Raw genomic sequence first — 19076 nt, 5'->3', positions numbered from 1 at the left:
GAGAACAGTGCACTGTAGACTGTGGTGCTAGACCAATGGACCACCCCAAGCAACAGAAATGATGTAATTCTTTCCACGTCAGCTAACCATCCTGTTTACCTTAACTGGCGTGATTCCCAAAGAAGATAAAAGCCTGCCTAGACCTCCGGGGATACACCAAAACCCTTGTGTGCGAAGGATTTTTTATGACCCACTGATGTAACATGTTTTTCTCTATGTCCACCATCTATAAAGATAGTACACTTCCCTTGGTCATTGCTCATTTGCGTGACCACCACAGACTGTGTGCAGGCCTTTGTATGAGCCCAGATCTGAATAAATTGTCTTGATTCAACTTTCCATTGAGCAGCAACTTTACTTTGGATTTTGTACTTGCTTACCTGTGCATATTTGGGTAGTCGATACTTGGAAATATAGTAAAGACTTGTACTCATGATAAGGTATTTTTTGTGTAAATTTCATCTCAGCATTGTCACATCCCAGATCACTCAGGTTATTGTCTGGTTGTGTAACAGGGAATTATCATTTAAGCAAATCGCTAGGGATTTTCTGCACTTCAAACATGAACATCAATAAATAGAAGAAATAAATGTTGATAATAAACCTCCCAGAGCAGGTATTGTATGATGCAAGACAAACAATGGTGAGTAGCAGCCTTCCAGCCTCCACACCATTAGCTTGGTACTTCAGTCACTGCATCATTAGGCTCCATCCGCTTCAATAATGCAAAAAGAGCAATCCTGCAAACACCACAGTCTAATCTGCCTCTCACGCCTCAACTCAGCAGGGACCTGGCTAGATAAACACATTATCTCCATCCACACAAACACAGGCACGCAGGCGCAGGCGCAGGCACACGCACACACACACACACACACACACACACACACACACACACACACACACACACACACACACACACACCGTTTTATGTCTTCTTAAGCAAATAAGATAAAATCTAAAACTGTCACTGTGGCCGTATATCCTTATCTTACAATATAGCAACAAGCAATACCAACATTGTTCTTAAAAAAGTTATGATTCAATAAATTTCAAAACATTATGACATCATAACGGTTTTACTGATCCACTGAACTTTTGGAAACAGTGTTTAGGCCAGACAGTTTCAAGCTGCTAGCTTCAATTTTCTAGGATTTAGGTTCCCTCAAGATCCTTGAGTGATGTTCATCTTCATTAAACATGGAGGTAAACCGGAAGGCATGTTATTTGTTAAATTGTGTATTTATGCTTGTAATGTAATGTCATTTTTTTCAAAAAATGCTGGTTGAGAGAGGACGCTGGCGTTGGTTGTTCACCGCTTCTCCGCCCAAACTTTGGTGTAATTGCAGTATGCAGAGTAGATTGTCCTACAAAGACACTTGGATTTAGATTTAGTAGGCCTAATCTAAAAATTATAACCAAGGACTTTCATAAAACCTTGATACAAATTTGAGATTTTCAAAAAATGCTGGTTGAGAGAGGATGCTGGCGTTGCTTGTTCGCCGCTTCTCCGCCCGAAATCTAGGTGTAGCCTAATTGCAGTATACAGAGTAGATTGTCCTACACTTAGACTTAGATTAGTAATCAAAAAATGTATTAGACCCCTATACTTTATTTTACTTATCTTTTGTTTCTTTTTATTATTAGCCTACTACTCAATCTTTTCAGTTTGTAAAGCTTCTTTGAGTGTCTAGAAAAGCTCTAAATAAGTCCAATGTATTATTATTATTATAATGTCAGAAACTATTATGTTAATTAAGAGTGTCATTTTCTTACCTTCATCCCTTTGCAGACAATGAGCAGTTTATGGTTAACGCCAACTGTCACATGGTTAACCTGCTCCAGTACATGAGATCTAAACTTGGCATTCCAGATAAAGGTGGGAGACAATCTCAGATTGGGTCATTATGGAGCATGGGCTAGAGGGTCTCAGTGATGATGGTTACTTCCTGGTTTAGATGATACGGATAGATGGCAACACTCGTTAGAGCCAGACCCAAAGTAGTCTCTTTCACATATGAAGCTATCATTACCACTCTCATTACCACTGAGATTAATGGGGCTCACTGATGAATGGGTGTGACCACAACAAGTGCTCCAGTATATATTTATTTAGTATAAATAAACCACTCTGTCCCCTTCATCAGCCATCTTCTGCTAAACTAGCACCGTAAGAATCCACCTGAAGCCTTTTGGTTTTCTAAAAGTAAAAGCTTAGCTAAAACCTTATTGTGTTCAACTCTGTGTGTGTGTGTTTCAGAGCTGGTGGATCTGTGTGATGACCGTGGTGCTCTGAAGCTGCTCTTTCTGGAGCAGCCTCAGGAGTATGCCAGTCGAGTACTTCCTGCCAGAAGCTCCTTTACTGCCTGCGCTGTCAATCGTGAGCAATGCTATACTCTACTCTCTACTACACTATATCAATCATAGAAGTCAAACTCAGAGTGGATATGAGGCACTCTCCTGTTTCTGAAAGAGGAATCTCTCTCTACATGGCTCTTGTTCTGAAGAATGTGTTTATCTTGTCAGGTAATTCAAACAATGGTGCCTACATGTCCATCACCCCCTTAGTGGCCAACCCAGACCCTACAGTTCTCGGTAACAAACTGCTTGTTTATGTGTGTGCATTTGCATAGAGGTGTGAATGTATGTGTGTCTGCTGTGCTATACTGTTATGTTGTATCATCTGTGTTTTGCATATGCACTGTACATTGTTTGTGTGCATGTGTTTGTCTATCAGAGGCCCTACAGACGCAGACCGACAGTCTGGAGAGGGATCGTCTTCGACAGCTCCGCATTCAGGAGGACCACAGACAAGCCATGGAGTCTCAGGCCCAGCCCACACCAGAACCCCAGCGGAGGACTGCTGGCAGGAAGAGCAGGAACTGAGAGGAAACGTCAATAAAGCATTCTTTATTCATACATAAAGGTGAACATGTCAAAGCCAGCCAATGGCCGTCAGTATTCCATGATTAAAGGCCTGTCACAACCTCATTCACAACAAACCAGAACCTGTTAGATTATATGTAAACCATTCAGATTAAATAAGATAATTTCAGAGACGGAGTGGAAAGGTTTTGTTTTAAATGACAAACAAATTGTTGTACCAAATCTTGCGACAAGGGAGAGATATGATGTAACAGGTGGAGTTAAATGCTGGTATGTTTTGTTTATTTCATTTTCATTTTGTCATCAAATGTATTAATGGATTCTTTATGTGTGTGTGTGTGAGAGGGGGGGGGGACGGACATGTGATATACTAAGAAATCAAATGGTAATATTTGGTCCACTCCTACAGTATATATATTTTAAGATGATCCCTTGAAATTAAGTGATGATATTTTGCGAATAACGCTCCAAGTATTATTTTCACAGTTTTTTTGCATGGATTGGATTGAATTCTGAGCATCACCGTAGTAGAGGCATGCTCTGACTGTAGAGGAGGGGGCGGTGTGTGAGTGAGAAACCAATCACAATACGCATTTATTGGAGATGTTGTGTGATGAACCAATCGGTGAAGCATGAGGCTCCTCTTGCCAACGTTACTGAACGCCTCCTGCCTGAATGGCTCCATCTTGTTGTACTCGTATGTGACCACACAAGGCGCCTACTGGTATTTAAATATCAACGACGAGGGTGCTGAAGTGGACAGCTCCCTGAAGAAGAACAACACAGGGCTACCCAATGACATTGTGATTTGTTTTGCTCACCAAGATCGCTCATTCTATGGTGAGCTGAGACGGTTTGCGCGACAGATCATTGACAGGATGTGGGTCTAAAGAAGACCCATTGCTGGACTCTTAATTGCATTTTCACTATCTGTTTATGGCAAGCTATCGCTGAAGTGTTCTGTCTCCACTCGGAGTTGCGCGGATGTGTGACACCTGTAGCTGCATCTGTTATACGTCAGCCTCTGGTGTATATTAAACACAGACACACACACACCTATCTCTACTGCAACGGTGCTCTTACGCCATCGAATTCGAAAGCTCAAAAGTAAAGCCATTTACGCGCCCATTAATTTCTAAGCCCCTCGGCTCTCGCCTCTCTCCTCGCAGACAGGAACATGGATAGAGAGGAATTTACTTTGACCAGAGCGTTGAGTGGATTTGTGTGGCTCGTGTTCTCCTGTGGAAACTAAAAAAAGGACAGTGTCGAGACCACCATCGTGTGGTTGGCCATCTGTTTTACGCATCATCGTATCCATTGATCCATTGTTTTCGTCGGTGTGATAAGCATTCATATTTTTTTTTAACCAACATGGGGAAAGACGAGTGTAAAACCATGCTGGACGCGCTAAACAAAGTGACCGCCTGCTACAGGCATCTGGTCATAGCCCTGGGCAGCACCTCGGACTCACAGAACCTGCGAGAGGAGCTTAAGAAGACCCGCAAAAAAGCCCAGGAGCTGGCCATAGCCAACAGGACTAAACTAACCGCTCTCCTCAAAGACAAGACCATCAGCAAGGACGACCGGGTCGAATACGAGCGGCTATGGGTGGTCTTCTCAAGCAGCATGGAGCTACTGGAGGTGGATATGAAGAGGTCCCTGGAGATCGGGCAGGAGTTTCCTCTGAAGGTCCCGACAAGGCACCTCATCCAGACGGGGATGACCGGCAGCACCACCACCGTGGCGGCCCGGGCCATGAGTGTTCAGAACATGAGGTACGACGGGGAAACGAACATCGACACGTCGGACCTGAAGGAGCTGCAGTGGGAGATCACTCAGGTGGGCCAGATGATGGAGGAGATGGAGATGAAGGTGCAGGTGGCGCCCTGGGCAGTCGATGCCAAGCAGGAGTTGGGCGCGGAGCTGAAGTCCTCTCTCAGTGTAGGGAACTCCTCCGTCGGCATCATCTCCATTTGCGAAGAGGAACCGAAAGAGGACGGGGTGGAGGGCGGCGAGGGGGGCATCATGCGAGTTTTCGCCGGATTCATATTCGCCGCTATTTTACTAATCGCGGGTCTTCTAGGATACTTAGTAATTAACCTCTGAACCCGCCTTTGAAATTAACAAATACACAGCAACTCTCAGGCATCGTCCTTGATGGAGAGCTCGGTTATGTGCCATGAGAAACGCCACTGTTGAACAATGAGAGACCATGCATTTCCATGACAAGTGAGAGTATTAACGGTGCTTTTGAATGTGGGACACATGCAAGGAGTTATTCAGCCTCATAGAGGCTTTCTGAATGTATTCAGCGGTTTTGAGAAGTTGCACTAGATTAATATAGAAATGTGAGACGTTTGGAGAGGGAGTGGAGCGAATGATTTCTCGCAGAGTGTATTACAAGTATTACAGAGGCTGTAGTGTGTAGCCGAATGTGATTTTGTAAGAAGCGAACAAATGTGACAGGCCACATCAGCTAATGGTTAAATAATGTCGGCATTGGCACATCATCTAGTGTGGATTAGTCAAACGAATATGCGTAATGTTGACAGCAAGCCATCGCCGTGACTATACGTACGATGCTCAATTTAGGATATACTGGTGATACCTGAATAAGGATGACTATTACATTATTACAATAGTTATGTTCATATCTATCGCTGTTTGTCCATCACAAGGCACAAACAGGCAAGTGGTTTATTCATTGTTTCGTCATTATTGCAATGAACTAGAATAATATAGCCTACACTTTAAACATACCTGCAGAGGTATATTGACTTGTTCAACTTGATTTCAATTAGAGAATACAGAATATTTGTCATCACAATCAACCATTAATGCTGTACACGGATTTCACATATATTTAACGCAATCCATGTTCTATGTCAGGTTATTTGTTTTCCAAAATACATCTGCATATTCTTTCATTTTCAAGGTTTTGAGCAGTGTTTGAATGCATACGTTGCGATAGATGCATAGTGGGTTTGTACATACTATACAGTGTATTCCTGTTTCAAATAGTGTACATACAAGGAAGTATATTTATTATAATAAAAATGTGAAAGACCTGCAAGTATTACTCAAGTATTCATAATATTGAGACAACCTTGATGGTCTTTGACCCTGTTGGTTTCAACTGACCATGTTGTATTGTGATTTTAATGATAATGTGGTGGTCTATGCTAAGTATAGTGGGGATTGTTTTAGAACTCTTCTTTTGCTGAGCATCAGAGACCAGCGATCCTAAGATGTACAGAACATGTCAAGAACACGTTTTTACCTCACAAAGATAGCCCTGACACAAATAGGGCACTTAAAAAGGTAAATTTGGCAAAAGAGGCCTCAAGATCCATTTGGTCTCTAATGTGATTAGTTGTAAGTCTGTAAAGCCAACTCAGGACAACATGTTGGTGTTGATTCCTGATGCATGTTGGTTAGAGCAAGACAGAGCTCCAGGACATGGTTAGGGAGATAGAATGTGGGATTAGGAGATTAAGAGAGCGGGGGGGAGAGAGAGAGAGAGTGAGAGTGAGAGAGCAGGGAATACGATTGAGGGACAAAGTTAAAAAGAGACCAAATGTCAGTCATTAGACCAATTAAGTTCGAAGACTGAAATTGGCAGGCCGTTGTTGGATTTAAGCATTCAAGCGGTAATGTATCTTTACTGCATCACTTCAAATTAGACCCTCATTGATGTGGGCCATTGTGAGACTGAGAGACTAAGACTCCCTTATAACCTCTGTTAATCGCCTTAATCACCTCTGTCTTGTAATATATACTGCAGTGCAGAAAGATGGAAAGTGCCGATGTGCTCTATTACGCAGCCTACTTAGGACTCTTGTTTTACTCTGCCCATCCAATGCACCATCGATTGCCCCTATAATCTAATCCCTTACCTACAAGATCATTTCCAAATGCAGACCATAAAACTCAAGCCATAGGCATACCACTCCATCTGCCAAAACCAACAGACCTGGGTTCATTTGGAGGTAGATCGATATATTTTGTTCCTTGCTGTGCGACAACGTCTCCGCCGAGGCTCTAATGAGGGGCCCCCTTCCTGTTCAGGAGGTTTCTTCAGACTCACGACGAGGTAAGAAGATCATTGCCATTTAAAGGCCAGTCACCAAACCCAACTGTGCAGGTAATGCATTTCCAGGGGCAGAGAGGTATAGAAATTCATTCTAAGTGGGTGCTGTATTACAGGATTGGTACAGCCACTGAGGATGTGCTGAGAGCCCTTGAGACGGTTTGAGAGGCTGCAGTTTTTCTTCTGGACCCATGCTGATGTGTTGTGTTGTATTGTATCAGGACAGAAGGCTATTCTTCTATATAGAATACCAGAATCTCTCTTTCTCTCTCCCCCCGTCTCTCTCAAGGATGAATGAAATGTTCTGGATCGAAATAGAAAGACTGAGATGGGAGTAAAAGGGGAAAGGCATTACTCCTAAAAGCATGATGGGCACAGAGGCCAGAGAAGAGAAGAAAGACTTGGGAGTTGTGTGCCTGAACATCTGTTGCTCATGATCAACTCTCACACTGCAATCACAAAAGAGGTGACATTTTGTCTTTCGTTTCTCCGTCACTTCAGGCAGACATTAAGCCCTCTCCTCTTCCAACAACGAGTTACACAAACCACTTGAAATTGATGAAAGGTTTACATCATCGAGAGCCTCTCACATCCCGGCTCCTGGAGATCCAAAAATATAAAGGCGATTAATAAAACATGACCGAGGGAGAAAGAGAAATTATTTAAATAACGGATGAGAGAAGGCTTTTTTTTTTCTTTTTCGAAACAGTGCACTTTCACGTCTGTCCCTCAAGGTATGAAAACATTTTCAGGGGAATCTGGCTTTGTTTACCTCCAGAACAGAATGCAGGGGTCATGCAGGACCTTCTCTCAATTTACGATCCCCTCCAATCGCTGATTCACCGGTTTAGATCTAAAGCATTGAGACACAAACACTTCACTGAATGTAGGGTTTTTTGTGTTGAGTATTCTACCATAGCATTTCAATGGTTTGGTCAACAACATCTCTGAAGTTGTCTGAGCTCATGTTGTTTAATTATACCCACGCACAGGCCCATTTTCCCATCGAACGTCATTCTAACACACTCAACGCAGTTCACTCATAGGCCAAGCTCTCCGGAGGAACCTTCACATCTGGACAGCGCAGGCAGGTAGGTACCGAGTCCTGTTGCCATGGATACCATCCACAGCGCTACGGCAGACAGCACGGAAGGTGTAGCACGATACCCCCTACACTCATCCTACGCTCTCAGACACACACACACACACACACACACACACACACACTCTCTCTCTCTCTCTCTCACAGATGGGGCCATGAAAAGGGAGGGAGGGAGAGTGGTGTCGAGACAGATGGCGATATGCATCCAGCTCAAGTAAACACAAGCATATACAGTAGGAGAAGCAAGAACAGGGGCGAAAGGGAGAGCACAGACTGAAACCATTCACACAATCAGCAGGCAGACGGATGAACTGAATTCAATCAATGAAAGTCCATTATTGGGTCTTTGACCTTTAGAAGTAATCATTTATTCATGATTTCCCCCGGAAAGCAATTAATCAGGTAATCATAAATCCTCAAATGTAATATAATCCTTAGGCGTCCAAATATGATCCTAAAATCCTGAAGAGTACTTCAGGGTCAAAATGTCACCGAAACTCTAGCTCTTCCTTCCTGGCAGAAGTGCTTTTGTGTGTCATTGTTCATTACGGTTAAGTTAGAATATCCTATTCAGTTTAATTTCATGGTGACACTGATGAAGAACAGTCTCTTCTCATACTGTCAGTGCAAGAGTGATTTTAAATAATAATAATAATAATAAACCTTTTAAAAAACAATGTTATAACTATCTATTTTCCATTCCTAAGCATACCTACCTTGAGCTCCTTTCCACTAGTAAGCATCACCTAGGCTAATCAGCTCACACACACACACACACAACACTCACCCAGCTCTTCTCATTCAAACAGTGTCTCTGTCTACAGCCATCTCCAGTAGTTCCCCTCCCTGATTGCACTCCTCCATACAGCTACCCTCCTTGTCATAGCCAGAGTGCACTTGTCTGCAAGACTGAAGCAGCTACTGAACTGCATAATAATGACACAATAATGACAACTATTTTGGTAGCCAAAATGTAAGGAAGCCATCGTTACCGACAATGTGATCATCTTAAGTCCAGAGGCATTGGGTTGTGTTCACATTCAGCATAGCATCTTTAGGCCTATATGTCTTTACAACAGTTTGTTTGGTGTTGGAATTTCATATATAAATAGAGTATAAATGGTAAATAGAGTAGCCCTATTGAGACGCAATCTCTGTTTGAACTTCATTACACTATCTACAGTTAATATGTATACTGTGGAGTACAAGGAGAAAACACATTAGAATGGCGAGAGTCTTCAAAACGCATGCAGGCCTATCAACAACAAAACATAATAACAGCTAACCTTTAAATGGCAGACACAGGGAACATCCTGTCTGACGGATTTCTTAGAGGCGATAATTTTACTGTTTCATTGATTTGCCAGAGGGAACACTGCTGCGCTGGGACACCCCCGTGGGCAACACTTGGAACCTCCCACTGTGCTTCCTGCAGTGGAGGATGATCACGACCCCTGTTTTCTTGGGGGCATTCTTTTTTTAAGCCAGTTCATACAGTTGGCAGGAAGCTTGTTACTATGGTTGCATAGCTGGGTTTAAAGAAATTGACAGCAATGCTATAGGCTACAGATCCTTCAGTTCTCAAATAAAAGGCCTAAATCCTATAAAGCCTGAGCAATAGTCAATAACAACAGTACAGATCTAGGTTAAAGCAATAAATTAGCTACAGTGCCTCAATAAAATCTGGCAGAAAACCAATAACAAAACCATTAACCTCGGTCTTCCTCAAAAAAAGAAATACAAAGAAAACCCTGCCATTCTGACCATAGTCAACCCACCATATACAAATGAACATACCGTACACTATATGGACAAAAGTATTGGGACACCCAAACATTACACCCATAGGGGAAGATTCCAACCACTACGCCTTGTGGCTCTGTTCGGAGGCCTTGGCTCTGAAGTGAATGGCACTCCAAAACGAGCCATAGGGGTAGAAAAGGGAAATGGGATTGGCCCTTACACTCTGTCAACTTGTTTCCATTCATTCTCTACTGTACTTCTTGTCACTATGGGCCACTGGTTGATTTTGTGGCACTGTTCTGACTTTCAGTGTTTGAGCAAGCAGAGAGCTACATCTGTGTTTAACTCCAATAAAACCTCTGGTTTTGCGACTTCAAGATAAAAGCACGAATTAAGAGCTGAATGGAATGTGATGGGATCCCAATATGTTGTCTTATTGTGGCTGAAATAACGACAAATCATCTAATAGAAAGTATATACAATTTTGAAAAGTAATTTTGATACAATACTTCATATTGATGGGACAATACTATTTAATCAGGGTAATTAGGATATAAGAACAATGACACACAGAGTGTGAATAATACAATCATAATCAGTGGGGGTCGGGGGTCAACTTTTTCTCCAAGTCGTAAACACATCACAGCTTGCGTGCTTCATTGAACTGACTTTATTAGAAGTCCTAGCATAATTAGTTGAGAACAGAGGAGTATGATTGTTGTGCATCCCATCAGTTCCTGAAAGTACAAAAATACTATTTGCCTGCCTGCTCAGTCCTCTTGACTTCTGCCTGCCTGTCATTCTGACCTCCCTCTGCTTCTTTAATGCATAATAATAATAATCATAATAATAATCATAATAAATGCCATTTAGCTGACGCTTTTATCCAAAGCAACTTACATTAATACAACAGCACATTCTTGTAAAACTCACCATCACCCATGCTATCCTGTTCAGTATTAAGCCTGCATGACAACCACAGAAAATACAGGCTGCATTAACTAAGTCCTAATTATTACAAGTTTCAACTTACTCTTTTTTTAGCATAAAATATGTGTTGGATATCTGCTTTCCTCTTGCTCATGCTGACTCTGTGAATTAAATCTAATCTGAGTTGAATAAAGTAGTGATACATTTGAACTGATACAATTACTCAGCCTTGGATTTTAATATTGCTCAATTCCCCAACCAGGTAAAACTCCTGCATTCCTGAGTGAGACAAGGGGGGGGGGGGGCTATTATGAAGCTACTATCCAAAAGGAAAAAAAACGTTCAGGGTGTCTGATGGCGTTTGCCTTCTGGGGCAATGTTATACCAAATATTATATGGTGATGATTGATTTGTTAAGATAATTAGCATATTGTTTGTGGTTCCTAGATCCCTATTTACCAAATTTAGATGGTATTTAAAATGATTGAAAGATATTTCTGTACAGTCCATTATGTGTGAGAGTACATATGTTTTCTACAACAATGTCAGATGTTTAAAGTACAGTCTTTAACCTATGTCAGTGATAAAGGAATAACATTTTAGGAAGAAATGTTATTTCAGTTCACCATCTCATAATAAACCCCAAACGACCTTCATTAAGCTTACTTTGCAATACCCTTTTCCATAAACGACAGCACAGAACACAGGTCATGTGGTCATTAATTTGTAAGGATATATAAAAGACAAAACACACTTTTTGATTTTTTCGATTCTTTCAAATTCATTATCTACAAAAATAATACATAAGCAATATTTCACACAGTTCGATTTTACAATATTACACAGATACAATTATTACACAATTATACACAATTATACACAATTATACATAATTATACATAATTATACACAATTATACACAGATATCAATGTCTACATTAGGAAGGTGTTTGCCGTGAGTGAATTCCATCAGTCCAATGGGCAGGATATATCAACCACGGGGGGGTTACAGTACCAGTGGTACAAGGCTAACGGGCTACAGCATGGTCAAAGCTTACTGTCTGTGCTGCTTGGCAGGGCCGGACCACTGAAGGGCAGCAGGTGACTGTACTTGGGTGTGATGGTGATGTTGAGAGCTACTGTGTAGGGGTCAAGCATCACCATGCGATGGAACCCTGCAGAGCGCTCCTCATCCAAGCTCTTGCTACCTGTGTTTATGTTCAGGTTCCTCTGGCCCGACCCGTCTTCTGGGTACATCACGTCACCTGATGAGGGAAAACAAGCAGGAGAGAGAGAGAGAGAAAAACACACACACACACACACACACACACACACACACACACACACAAGGTTAGGGTCTAACAGCCTAACTGCCATCCTCAAGATATCAAAATAACACCGACTGTTGTCATTGCAACCTTCTCATCACTTTGTATAGCGCATCAGCAATGAACCAGTCACTTGGTGATTGGCTATCGTGTTGTGATGTAGCAGCAGTTGAGCTGACCCTGACCTGGCAGAACGGATATGTAGCTGTCGTCAGTCCGCATGCGGAAGGGGAGCCAGTGTTCACAGCCCTCTGAGCCACGCCGGCTGGCGAAGCCGTGTAGTGAGTCCAGAGAGGGTTGACGGCACATACGACTGAGGTCGTAGTACTGGGGCGGCGCTATCCACATCTCACGGGCCTGGAAGCTGTGGAGTATCTCTGGCGGTGTGGACCACTGAGATAGAGATAGAAATAGAGGCGGTTGAGTTTGGACATTTCACATCAAATCGGCACTAATTGATGGGGATTGTTTCAACCATGTCACCAACACATACCTGCCAAGTAAAGAGAGAGGGGTTTGAAAGATATTCTAATGCATACACCATCAGTTTATCATCAGCATCAACAAACACACTTTCACGACCATGAAACACATTCACCCCGGCGACGGTGAATTCATCACCTTAAAATGCACAATTTCCTTCTCGTCTTGGACGGCATGAGGTGTCTCTTGCAAGCAGCAAATGTAAAAGGCAGTGTCGTACCTCCTTTGCTTCCCATAGACGCCAGCAGGGGTCAGCCAATTACCCCACTCGTGCAGAGCCCAAATGTTTGGTAAACACTCCAGCTCTCTGCACATTCGGATGAAGTTAGAGGGATTCTTGTTTACCAGCAACCTCCATCTAGCCAGTTCGCTCTCGTCACAGAGGAGCTCGTTAACCTTAGTCAACGCGGGCAGTATTTGATCACCGTCTCTTTTGTCCTCTATCCTTTTTAATAAACTCACTTGATCTTCTTTGGGTACGACGAGGAGCACACCTGATTCCTCGAAAGTCTCCCTGACGGCGCAGATCCGGAATGCGACGTCTCCCGGGATGGGGGAGCCCAACTTCATTCTGTCAGTGGCGAAGATCGGAGGTCTCGTCTCCGGGGGCTGTTTGACAGCTCCCAAACCGAAATTCGGAGAGCGCCGAAAAGATGTAAAGATATCAAGCCATTCACTGGAGAAATCCGAGGACTCCACCAGACCACCGGGGAAAACAAATGCATTGGGCATGAAGCCACTTGTACCGCTGCGTTTCAGCAGCAACACTTGATAGTCAAACGCCGACTTGTCTGGCAAGTTAGACTGGCCGTGTACCTGTGCAGCTGCAGCACATACTTTCTCCACACCCCGATGCCTCGTTCCAGCGGCCAGTATTACAGTCGCTGCTTCCTTCCAGTGCTTCAGAGCTGTATTCATCGTTTAATTTGATTATTTCACCCCCATGAAATGTTTTATTATTTTGATCTTTGAGAACTTAAGTCACATGGGCAGGAAGGTCTGGTCAAGGACAGAGAAGGAAACCGTCTCATAATCGTAAACGAACATAGAGCGCCACCTATACACGTGGATGACTTTATCAAACTCTGAAGAAGAATGTTTTCTGTATTTTTGCGAAAACAGATGTTGCGTTTTTTTTCATTATGTCAGATGATGTGAGATTGCATTAAACGTTTGAAGCTGGATGACTCACATTTAATTCATATAGCAAAGAAATGTTTATGACTGCAAAGCATTGCCAGAATAACATGTTTTATTATCACCTCAATCATGAAAGTTTCCTTATTATCAATGGTCTTTTTAAAAATCAAATGCAACACTTACATTCTGTCAAAAAGATATGCACTGTAAAATATACATACACTTTAAACATATACAAATACACCACCGTAAGAGATCTAAAGAAAAATAATTTGAATTATCAGATAGATATGCAATAAAAACACCATTACAACACAAAAGTGCATGCATTTACAGTACATGGCAGCATGGGGGTACTATGTACAGAAAAAAAATCCTTAGTATTTTAAGTTATTTTGAAAATATTTACATGATTTTGGTTTCACCCTCTGAAAAACCTGACCTGACAGAAAAGATTTCTTCACAAGCACAGCTCCAAATGGCCAGGAGAGGGAAGGAGAGTATTGCCTCATTTGAGAATAAAAATAGCCAGCATTCCCATTTAGTGATATATGTTAATTTAGAACATACATGATTTTGATTACACGAGGCATCCCTGTAACATCCCCTACAAGCATGAGGCCAACATATTCCTCTGGCTTGTGGTTTTCTGTTCCTAGCCAGTGTTTTCACATCAGATCTGCATCCATGCAGTCCTCTTCTTCTCTTCCCCTCCTGTTACTCCTCCACTTCCTCAGTCGTTATTCTCTGGAGGGACTACTTCCATGAGAAGCTGGAGGTGCATGGTGATTGGCCCTGCAGGGGTGACATTTGGGTTAGATTGGACCAATCACAGGTGATCTACTCTCAACACATTCACGACCAGACGCTATTGTTCAGACTCGCCTTCGTACAGCATGGCATAGGTCCTGACTAACACTATCCCCCATAGCTGCCTTTTTGTTTGTTGTGTTTATTTTTGTTGTTTATTGTCCTGATTCTCTTCTTTTTTTTCCTGTACAGAGTCCTTGAGTTTGAGAAAGGCTCTTTTAAATCAAATCTATTATTATTATTATTATTATTATTATTATTATTATTATTATTATTATTATTATCATCTAGTAGGCTCTCTGACTCGTATCAGTTGAAATGTTTCACAATGATCGAAACCAGAGTTACTTGGGAAACTCTATCACTAAGCTGTTTGTTTAGTGGAGATATGATCATGGCACCTAACTTGAAAGAAAAACCTATAGTTTCCTGTCAGTGAGAACTGAATAAAAGTTGATAAGAAACATAGAACTTGTTGTGGTAATGCCACTATCTACTTATTTCATTTAACAATTTCATTTTATCCAAAGCGACTTAGAATAAGCTTATTTGTGCACAAGTGAATCATCGATAGAGCAGTCATCGTAAGCAAAACCTTCAATAAGAACAAGCCATCGGCTGTCACCGTGCTAGAGAAAAGAAGAAACCTTTCCAAAAATGATTTAATTTAAATGTATCTACACTACAAAGTGTCTGAACTGATGACTTACTCATGAACTTGCGCGTCCAGCTGAACTTGCGGTAGACGAAGGGGAAGTAGAAGAGGAGGCCACTGACGATGAAGACGGTGCAGTAGAGATACTCCAGCTCAGGCTTATCGATGATAGGGGCCAGGACCAGGTAGCAGGCCACTACCACCACCAGGATGGGAATGACAATCGGCACCTGTGCATGGGGCAAACATCAGGACAAATTGTAAGTGTCTGTCATGGGAGGCTGGTGGAGGTAGAAATCGGAGGACAGGGTCATTGCAAATGCATGGATGCGAAATTAGGAAATTGTATGTTTATGCAATATCACACGAGAGGGAGTGCTGTTGTACTGAATATCAGCACGGCTGTGATTCGGTCGTATCACACGACCTCGAGTGTGATATTGCTTTTATACAACAGTTCTACAGCACCATTTATTAGTTAACAGTAATAAGCGACAACAGATTATGATTTGTTTGTTTATTTAATCATTTATTTTTAATATTTCAACAACAAATAGTTCCGCAAATGTACTTCAACTGGACTGTTGCCTAGTAACCTGAACACAAACATCCGCAGGCTAGCTACTTTGTATTAACGGTCATGTCATCAATGGAACACCTGTGCTGCGGAGTGATACATTTAAAAGTCCCAGTGCTGTTATACTGTATATCGGCACTCATGGAATGCCTCTTGTCCAATCAAATTACTTGGTCGGGACTAACTGTTGTATAATTAATACTAATCAGAGAGTGTGGGACATTTACACAAGTGATCTAACCACATATCTACTTATATACCGGTATATAAGTCATTGGATCTAACAACGGTTCATCACCACATCATAGTTTCACATTCTCTACAACACTGCTGTACTTAAAATAGACTTTGTTGTTTTGGGGAAATACACTGATGTCTCTCCTACCTTGACTGGTCTCTTGAGTTCTTTCCTGGTAAAGCGCATGACAATGAGTGCGAGGGCTGTCAGGCCGTAGAAGGCCCACTGGGCGAAGCTGAAGTAGTTGATGAGGGTATTGATGTCGGCAGGGATGATGTAGAAGATAGCCAGGAACCCCTAGAGGCACAGGAACAGAATTCACTCAAACTCTTTACTGGCCTTTGACATGGTTCTTAGAATATGACTTTGGAATGGTAATGGCAATCTAGAGTGGGGTTCTAGAACGTTGACAGACCGAGAGTTCTGGTGAACTGATGCCCCTAACCAAGATGGAGGCAGACTCACGTTGAAGATAAGGGCAGGGGAAGGGGTGTAGCGCTTCAGACTGATGTAGGACAAGATTTTGACCATGTGACCCTCTCTTCCAGCCACGTAGGTCAGCCTGTGAAGGGACAGAGTGAGTTCAGTAAAATATACATATGCAGTAGTGGCTTTGAAAGTATTTAATTTCTCTTGCCCAGTTTCTCAAAAAAAAAACAGCATCATATTTATATTATTCTTTGGCTTTCTTTTCTTTGTTTCTGTTTTAAGAAAGACAAACAATAATAGCATAGGCAAAATGTGTATATATTTTCCACATTTTCCATATTGTCCACCTCCCCCCTCTCACCTGCCAGCAGTGAAGCAGCTGCCGTTTGCGGCCCCGAACGTAGAGAAGACCACAAACAGAGGTACGACCCACGACAGGGGGTACAGCACTCTGTCACCAAACGTCTAAGGGACACAATATATATATATATATATATTTATATAGTATATGCTACAGATAGAAGCCATATCATATATACAGTATATATAACATGATAATAACACTATCATAGATATTATTTCATTGAGGTGTCCAGCAATATAATCATTTTAAACAAGCTAAATATGCTCACTGTGTACATATGCCCAGTGTATGGCACTATAAATATGCTCTCTGTGTACATATGCCCAGTGTATGGCACTATAAATTTGCTCTCTGTGTACATATGCCCAGTGTATGGCACTAGATGATCTCTCCATCTCTACTTGTCTTCTTAGGTACAGAGGCTCACAATTCAACCAGAACAACCGACAGCGTTAGAGAAACCATGTAGGAAACACGTCAGCTCAACCTTCAATTGTGTATTGGTGGCTCTCATTACAACAACAATGATTTTTTACCTGACACCTCTTCATCTTCATCATCATTATCATCATCATCATCATCATCATCATCATCAACATCATCATCATCATCATCATCATCATCATCATCATCATGTTGTTGCTAAGGGAATTCATTAATGAGCTACAGTGAAGTGAAGGCTTCCTTCCTCTTGTCCCCCGGCCCTGTCTCCATGACGACGCCTAGCCTTACCACGGCAACGGCGGGGGACTGCAGCAGTTCAGTGGCGGTCATGGCGCTGAAGTAGGCGATGTTGACCATCACGTAGCAGACGGACACCAGGGGGATCCCGATCATGATGGCCAGAGGAAGGTTTCTATCAGCGAGAGACACCAGAGCATCTAATCAAGCACATGGAGTGGAACTGTGGCATCGTTAGGCCGGGGAGACCGGGGCTATAGCAGTATACTATAATTTAACAGGGCTCTCAAGTTTTGAACAGAGTTCAGAGTGAGATTTTGGCGGAGGCGGGGGGGGGGGTTATCTGATCTGATAAATGACATCAATTTGTAAAAAAAACACACAAAAAAAACACACACACACACACAGTCTCAGCGTCAAAGGATATGGTCTTCTCCCACGTCGACCAGTCTGTAGCCACTTCGAGATGTGAATGATCAATTCAAATAATCTGTCCTCTTCTGTGTAGCGAGCATCTGAATCAATAGCTCCAGTCAGCCCGTGTCGTTGGAATCAGAACGTTGTTTGTTGTAGCGGGAATATCAAAATGTTACCCGGATACAGCAGTGCTATTATTTTCTGATTGGCTGTTCGGTAGCTATATTTTTTTATTTGATTAGCTGGTGCGTGGCCTTCTGAACTCTAGGGGAACCAGAGGGAACTCACTTGATTCTCTACCTGTTCTATTTTAAAAAATAGCGGCGCAACTTGGTGGGCGCCCCTGGTAATTTCTCTGCGTGAGAAATACAAGGTGAACGGGTTGAAATGCGTGTGTCTCACGCCCAATGCGTGAGACTTGAGAGCCCTGATTTAATATTATATAATATATATAATATCATATTCTACAACAGCATGTTTGGATACTGGATTCTGATTGGCTAGCAACAGTGGTAAATATCTCAACAACCCACTGTTCACCATGAGAGGAAGGGGGTTGTGGACTCATTTACCACTGTACAGGGTTTTCCGGATTATTCAATTCAATTCTCTGTATAACATTGTGAATAATAGATTGTTCTACAGATAGAAGCCATTAAATGTCAGTATATAAACACTTTACTGTATGCCACTTTGGACAGGAGCTTGCTCCACTTGGCTTGAATGTAGGCTAAATGTTGAATCAGTCATCGCTCACCTGTAAGGGTTTTTCAACTCCTCTGTTATGAAGTTCAGCTGATTCCTGAGACACATAAAGACAAGTATTTATGATGTCGCTGTTGTCAAACAAGCTATTCTTGGCTGGTATGAAACTGATCTATTGTATTACCATCCATCGTATGCCCAGAGCCCGTTGTAAAAGGCAAGCCCAATGGCCCCGAAAGACGTTGTTGCCCCATCAAATGAGTTAGTCAGATTCTCTGTGTTTCCTGGTCACACAGATGGAACAGAGGACAAAGAGAAGGATGGTTACACTCATTCCGAGGGAGAAACACATCTAATTCATCTACACAACCATATCTGCATATTTGCATCCATGTATGTACAGTGCAGAAAAGCTGCATACCAACAGCGGACAATAAGAACCAATATCTTTTCATTTACTTACTGCGCTAACAGTGTACCAGTATATCTACACAGTGT

At 42.2% G+C, this 19076-nt stretch overlaps 3 protein-coding genes across 3 annotated transcripts in view; 1 reads left to right on the top strand and 2 right to left on the bottom strand.

Moving 5' to 3' along the window:
* Positions 1 to 4257: 4257 nt before the first annotated feature.
* On the top strand, positions 4258 to 4992 carry LOC308165268 (regulator of G-protein signaling 9-binding protein; the record flags this gene model as incomplete). The annotated part of the gene is made up of 1 exon (XM_080539416.1): positions 4258 to 4992. One exon carries the CDS (start codon positions 4258 to 4260, stop codon positions 4990 to 4992), a length of 735 nt encoding a protein of 244 aa, XP_080395542.1.
* Positions 4993 to 11599: 6607 nt separating this feature from the next.
* nudt19 (nudix (nucleoside diphosphate linked moiety X)-type motif 19) lies at positions 11600 to 13574 on the bottom strand. Its single transcript, XM_080539923.1, has 3 exons — positions 12701 to 13574; positions 12265 to 12472; positions 11600 to 12016 (listed from the first exon to the last, which is right to left on the bottom strand). The coding sequence occupies exons 1-3, from the start codon at positions 13478 to 13480 to the stop codon at positions 11799 to 11801; spliced, it is 1206 nt and encodes a 401-aa protein (XP_080396049.1). The 5' UTR covers positions 13481 to 13574; the 3' UTR covers positions 11600 to 11798.
* Positions 13575 to 14435: 861 nt separating this feature from the next.
* Positions 14436 to 19076, bottom strand: part of slc7a9 (solute carrier family 7 member 9) — a gene marked incomplete at its 3' end in the record, with an annotated part of 14310 nt that continues 9669 nt past the window's right edge. The window contains exons 7-14 of the mRNA XM_080539913.1: positions 18763 to 18862; positions 18631 to 18675; positions 17508 to 17631; positions 16773 to 16876; positions 16448 to 16544; positions 16130 to 16279; positions 15223 to 15397; positions 14436 to 14497 (exon numbers count right to left, since the gene is read on the bottom strand). Of these exons, the coding sequence (XP_080396039.1) occupies positions 14436 to 14497; positions 15223 to 15397; positions 16130 to 16279; positions 16448 to 16544; positions 16773 to 16876; positions 17508 to 17631; positions 18631 to 18675; positions 18763 to 18862 (857 nt within the window). The remainder of the gene's footprint in view (positions 14498 to 15222; positions 15398 to 16129; positions 16280 to 16447; positions 16545 to 16772; positions 16877 to 17507; positions 17632 to 18630; positions 18676 to 18762; positions 18863 to 19076) is intronic.

This window comes from Nansenia antarctica (assembly GCF_963989245.1).
Source record: "Nansenia antarctica genome assembly, chromosome: 9".
In the NCBI taxonomy this organism is placed as follows: domain Eukaryota; kingdom Metazoa; phylum Chordata; class Actinopteri; order Argentiniformes; family Microstomatidae; genus Nansenia; species Nansenia antarctica.
Note: the sequence above shows the minus strand (reverse complement) of the source record. Positions and strands in the feature narration are given on the sequence as shown.